The sequence below is a fragment of the Colius striatus genome, chromosome Z, assembly GCF_028858725.1.
Source record: "Colius striatus isolate bColStr4 chromosome Z, bColStr4.1.hap1, whole genome shotgun sequence".
Taxonomy (NCBI): Eukaryota; Metazoa; Chordata; class Aves; order Coliiformes; family Coliidae; genus Colius; species Colius striatus.
Window position 1 is genome coordinate 42756632 of NC_084790.1, and position 6000 is coordinate 42762631.

Below are 6000 nucleotides of genomic sequence, written 5' to 3' on the forward strand. Positions count from 1 at the left end.
GAACAATCTGCACCTACCTGCCACTTGCCCCCAGTTTACACACTGGTCATGACATCATGACTTTGGCTAGTTTGGGTCAGCTGACCTAGCCATGCTCCCTCTCAGCCTCTTGTGTACCTCCTCACTGGCAAAGCACAGGAAACTGAAATGTCCTTCACTTATGATAAGCACTACTGAGCAACAACTAAAATATCGGTATGTTACCAACATTCTCCTCACATTAAATCCGAAACACGGCCCTGTACTAGCTACTAGTAAGAAAATTAAATCTATTCCAGCTGAAATCAGGACACATCTTTAAAATATAAAACAATAAAATAAAGACAGATAAGACATCAGACTTGTCTGCCTCTGAAGTTCAGAGTGTCTTTCACAATTGCCTTAGCAAAATGCCACCAAAGCTACCTGGCTTATACCTGAGATTCTCAGCTAACTCATTCTTCTCTCATGCCAACCTCACATCTCGTCTCAGCACAGCTAGTTGATAGTTAGCCAGTAGCAACTAAAAAAAGCAATCCATTTTGCATCATCAGCCTCCCCATTAAACCAAAAACAAAAACAAACCACACAAAAAACCAAACCCCACATTTTAATATCTTCCCTTAATGCCTGACAATAAACAAGGAAGTTTTCTTTGCCCCATGTGCTGTAAAAAATGTACAACTAAAGCTGCCTAGGATCCCACGGCAGCTAATGAGAGGCAGGACAGAGGTTGTGAACAGGGTGCTTTCAGCCACACTGCCTTCCCTCTGCCTGAACAGCTGGCTCTCAAACTGCTTCTCCAGGTCTGTCTGATAGCATAGGTGCCTGCTGCTGAACATCTCTGACGAAGACACCTGAGGAGCACAGGGGATGTGCTAGAGTTGCACTAGAGACCCATGGAAAACTGTGCAGACAAACACTGAAGTATCCCACACAGGTCAGTTTGGCATCCTTAGATGATGGGAGCACACTTTTGTTTCTAGGTTTTTTTTTTCCTAGAGAGATTTCTGTACTTTACTGAAGAGCTCTGAAGCCCAGCAGAGCCACTGTGATATGAAACAGACACTTCCACACCAGGGACAAAATGAGTGGCTTTTTCTTTCCAGTTGAGCTGCGAGTTTCATATTTCAGCTCCTCCTCCACATTCCAGGCCTGCCCAGGCTCCTCTCCAAAGATTTCAAAAATGGAGCCTCTCACAACTACTTATCCTCTGAAATACTCAGTGCCCAAAGCCAAGGTCTTTGTTGTCTTCCTGTCAATGGTTTTGTGTACAGCCGTTCTCTGCTTGCTGCAACTCCGATTTTTTAAGCCTAAAATCAAAGATTTTTATTCTTTCAAAGTAAAGGATTCACGAGGAAGGATCATTTCCCTGGAGAAGTACAGAGGGAAAGTAAGTTACAACTTCATTGTATCTTTGTCTTGAATCTTTACTGAAAAGTAGATGTTAATTTGTAGGCAAACAAAAAGTTATGTGATTTTTTTTTGGCTAAGATTTGTGCTAAATTACTGTTCTTCAAACAGTAAGCTGGAGATAGATTTATTTTGGCTAGGCCTGCTCCAGAAATTAAGTATTAGGTCTAATAAATCAAGAAAAATGTTTTCCCTTATTCTTTATTATAAATCAATGCAGCCTAACAATACAATTTGTGCATTTTAATCATAGTTAAGAATAGTACCATGTTGTACTCAGTTCTGGAAGCTGATCTAGTAAATCTTGTCTCAGTGCCTGTCCTAAATACCTGGCTTTTTACATGCTTTTGTTTAATCAAAGCTGTAAATTGAAGCTTTTGTTTACTGGATTTTAAAAACAGATTATCTGAAAATAAATATCTTAAGCAGCTATCATCTTCATCTGTTTAACAAAATTATGATCAGACATTCAATTTAGCCTTCCGGCAGGAACAACAAAAGTACAAAGGAGATGCCATTTGAACACTTAATTGCAATCTCTTCACCATCTCTAGTTTTTTTTCTTATAACTATAATTTTATTTTTCTGAAGGCAACTTTGGTTGTAAACGTGGCCAGTTACTGCCAACACACAAACAAAAATTACATCGCACTGCAAGAACTACACAGAGAGTTTGGTCCCTCCCACTTCACTGTGCTGGCTTTTCCTTGCAACCAGTTCGGAGAATCAGAGCCCAGTTCAAGCCAGGAAATAGAATCTTTTGCCAGAGGAAACTATGGAGTAACCTTCCCCGTCTTCCACAAAATCAAGATCCTAGGATCAGAAGCAGAGCCCGCCTTTAAATTTCTAATAGGTAACTGCTTTCTTTTGTATGTCAACCTGCCTGTAACCATGGTATTCTCCCTAAATTCTATTCTGAGTATGTCAGGAAACGTCATAGTCTTTGTAGTCTATGAAGAAAAAAAAAAAAAAAACCAAACAGGCACTTGGCATAAAATTCATCTCATTTCAATGCAGATATCAAAAATACGTTCAGAAGAGTTGTATCCTGAAAGCATCTATTTCTCCTTACTAATTATAAAAACTGCCTGCTGTGACCAGCCCAGATAGAAACATTCATTTTCTGAGTGTATAAAATTAAGTGCAAAAACTCCCCCTTTACAAAGTCCAAGTTCAAATTATGTGATTTTTGTTCAAAACCAACTTTTCTTATGTATCAAAATTTAACTACTGGAAGATTTTACTTAACATATGCAGATGAGAAAACTCCTGTTTTAGAACAGCCATATGTCCACCTTTACGTCAACTGTAAAGCAGGATTACATATACTGTAGTTACCTGTCATCATTGCTTTGCATTGTCTTCTGACCCTCAGGGCCCACCCTGCAAAACCCACCTGCACAAATACTCCTGGGTACAGTAACTGTATTATTTACTGGCCGAGAGCCTCATATTCTAACAAGAAAAGTTACACTCTCTTTACTTGACCTAAGAGTATGTAGACCCACAGTCAACTTGAAAAGCCTCTCATAATTTTCCTAATCTTTGGCCAGGTGTTTGACCCATACTAAACATTGCCAGATGAAAGAAAGGATAATTAGAATGTAACTCTTTTCTGTTATATCATTTTAACTAGAAAATAAGGCAGGAGAAGGCCCAAACCTGTATTCCATCTCCCTGCCTCAAGACAGGATCATAGCTACCCAAACCAGTACTACATGTGCTTCTCTAGACAATTACAGTAGTAATTATTTATTATTTCAGTGGCCACCATTTTAGGTGTAATGCACCTCCCCTTAGGCAAGTCAACAAAGACCTCATTACTCTGAGATGCTTGATGTCCACTGGAACTTTTGAATGCACTCTGGAGGTGCCTCTCAGTTCATTAGAGAGGACACTACAGCACGTAGGTTACTAACTGGGTGGGATGAGTTCAGACTCTACCTACCAGTGCAATCAATATCTGACATTAACGCCTGAACAGAAACAGAACAGAAGTGTTTACTCAGTTGGTTCTTATTTCACATCTTGTTCACCCACAAGAAGAAGAAAGATCCCCTGGTACTTGAATATCTTGAAAAAAAAGTTATTTTCTCACATTCCTCTGCTTCACGTGAAATTACTGTATATCTTTAATGAAAGAAGCATCTGTTTTCTTCCTATAGCTATCTTGACAAACCAAAAGGTCAAACATCTTCATGCCACCACCCCCTTGTGACTCTGACTGCTAGCTACAATTTGTCCAGCACTGTCAGTCTAGTGCAAAAAGAATCCACTGGCAGCATAATCATGGTGGCAAGGCCTTTACACAGCTGCTTCCTGTTGCTTTTATAGCAGTAAGGCATTTTTTGGGAACATAGCAAGGCCTCACCTTTCCTCAAATAATGTGCAGCTTCCTACATGTCTGTACTTTGTATGAATTATTCATATGCATTGATGAATCCTGCAAAAAACATTCAAAGATGGGGTTATGATACCTCAAGACTGATCCTAGATACAATAACTCAGCAAAGATAAAACTAGTTGGGCCAAAGCCTCCATGACATGAGGTTTACCATAACCATTTTCTTGCCATGGTGATCCCTTACAGTCAGGACATTGCAAATGTACCCCAGTGGCAAAATTCAACCCACAGCTTCCAAGAATTAGTGTAGGGTTCAGCAGCGTTCCCCACCAGACAGCTGTTCTCCCACCAAAATCTCATCAAGTCTTCTTCTAGTTCTTCTCTTAAAACAGAGACTTCCCTCTAAACCTGTGACTCTCCAAAGACAACGTCCAAGTCAAGAAACTGTTTCTGTGTCCTCTAGGAGTCAGAGTTTCCTGATAGCTACTTGATCTTGGAAATTACCTTGTCAGGTATTCATGACAGTAAAGATACCAGTAAGGTTTTGCCAAATGGGATGAAAGGAACTGGTTTAAGCCACTATCATCAGTATGGCTTCTGCTGCTATTTCACTTACCCTAAACCAACATAAAACTAGGGATTCCCCAAATGAGTATTCAACCCTCATATCCTCCTTCCTATTTTCCCTATATTTTGCTTCCTAGGAATTCTTAAACAGATTCACAAGAAGGGGAAAACAGATAAGAAGAACAAGGTTGGATTACTTCAACACAAATAGCTAAAGAATCAGTGCAGGTACAAGTGGAAGTCACTAAAATGATCTGATGCCGTTCTTACAGATTCTTCAAAAAAGGAGCCTCGATGGAATTTCTGGAAGTACCTTGTCAACCCTGAGGGTGACGTTGTGAAATTCTGGAGACCTGAAGAGCCCATAGAAAGTATTAAGCCAGAAGTAGCATCATTAATCAGGCAGATTATAATGAAAAAAAGAGAAGACCTGTGAAAAAGCTCTTCATGCTGTGAATTCATTCAACAGCTTGGGTACACAGCATTACTACGTTCCTGGGAAACACTGCTAGAAACTAAACTGCCAGGTGATTTTACTTCTCTTTGCCGTTAGTACTTTCAGCTACACTATATCTATTAATGTTGGATTGGCTCCTGCAAGAGCCTTGAGAACCACTGAGGTTACTGAAAGTGGCAAGGCACTGGGGAACTTGCAGGGATGGACCTTCAATTTGCATAAAGTTTCCAAATGTTTATTTAAATTGCTGACAGCAGCTAATTGCAGGTGTCACCAGCAGGGGCATAGCTAAAGAGAAGATTTGTTGATAAATTACTTAATATTTGCACAGAAGAGTTTTGTTTCCCATCCACTAATAACAAATAGATTTTGATATTCCATTAACACATCATTTCTCTGATTTAAAATCATGGGGCCCAGAGTCACCATAGCAGGGCTTTTAGTGACAAATACAATTGAAGGCAACAGCTTTGCAATATCTTCTCAAGGAAGATTACCGAATTGTGAAGCTGTCGACTTAGTTGTAAAAAACTGTACATAGAAAATGCAATTATTAAAAGAAAAAAGAAAGCAAAAATGCTTCCTTGCCTGCTTTGCCTTTTAATTCACTTTACATTTCACCTTTACAGCAAGACCTTTAACCTCTTCAGCCTTCTCCATACATTTGCACTATAGTGCCTCTGCTGTGAGCTCATCTCCTGCTGGATTCTCAGTCTTCTGACCTGGAGGAAGGCCAAGTCTGGGTGAATATATGCAGTTGCTTACAGTAGGATTCAAGGGGCAACAAAAATCAACAGCCTGGCACTCTAACAGCCATCTTTCTGAACAAAGACCAATGATCCACCTAACACCTCTGGAATAAAACAGCACTCTTCAAGTGGTGGTTAGAAGAAGGGAATGAAAGTTCATGCCTCAAGTCCCCTCTTCTCACTGTGCAATCTCCACAATCCTGCATGTAGCTGCAAACTTGTTTCCAGTTCTCTTCCACTTTTCTATTTCAAACTTCCAAGTGTTTTGATTTCTCTGTTTGGTGAAGGGAGACATTGGAATAAGCACCATTAAATTGGAATACCCTGTCCAAGTCTTAAAGGAGGGATGAGATAAGAGAAACAAGATGAACTACTGCCTCCGAGGGTTCTCTATATGAAAAATGATGGGTAGCGTTAGTGCTGTTCTCTTTTGACTGGAAATACCTGAAGTAATTAAAAACAATTTTCAATAAACATAGCCACTTGGCTAT

General features: G+C 39.8%; 1 protein-coding gene across 2 annotated transcripts; it reads left to right on the plus strand.

The window, feature by feature from the left end:
• The first annotated feature begins 1165 nt into the window (after positions 1-1165).
• On the plus strand, positions 1166-5215 carry GPX8 (glutathione peroxidase 8 (putative)). 2 transcript variants are annotated; one of them, XM_010210548.2, is made up of 3 exons: positions 1166-1372; positions 1984-2245; positions 4576-5215. In XM_010210548.2, exons 1-3 carry the CDS (start codon positions 1166-1168, stop codon positions 4737-4739), a joined length of 633 nt encoding a protein of 210 aa, XP_010208850.1. In that variant the 3' UTR covers positions 4740-5215. The 2 variants fall into 2 exon arrangements, with proteins under 2 accessions (XP_010208850.1, XP_061874482.1); XM_062018498.1 differs by lacking the exon at positions 1984-2245 and having other exon boundaries at positions 4576-4709.
• Positions 5216-6000: the final 785 nt, after the last annotated feature.

Excerpts from the sequence above, each read along its gene's own strand:
- GPX8 (XM_010210548.2), top strand. The coding sequence starts at position 1,166 with ATGGAGCCTCTCACAACTACTTATCCTCTGAAATACTCAGTGCCCAAA. Across the intron at positions 1,373-1,983 it reads TGGAGAAGTACAGAGGGAAA|GCAACTTTGGTTGTAAACGT; the intron begins GTAAGTTACAAC and ends ATTTTTCTGAAG. Across the intron at positions 2,246-4,575 it reads CGCCTTTAAATTTCTAATAG|ATTCTTCAAAAAAGGAGCCT; the intron begins GTAACTGCTTTC and ends CCGTTCTTACAG.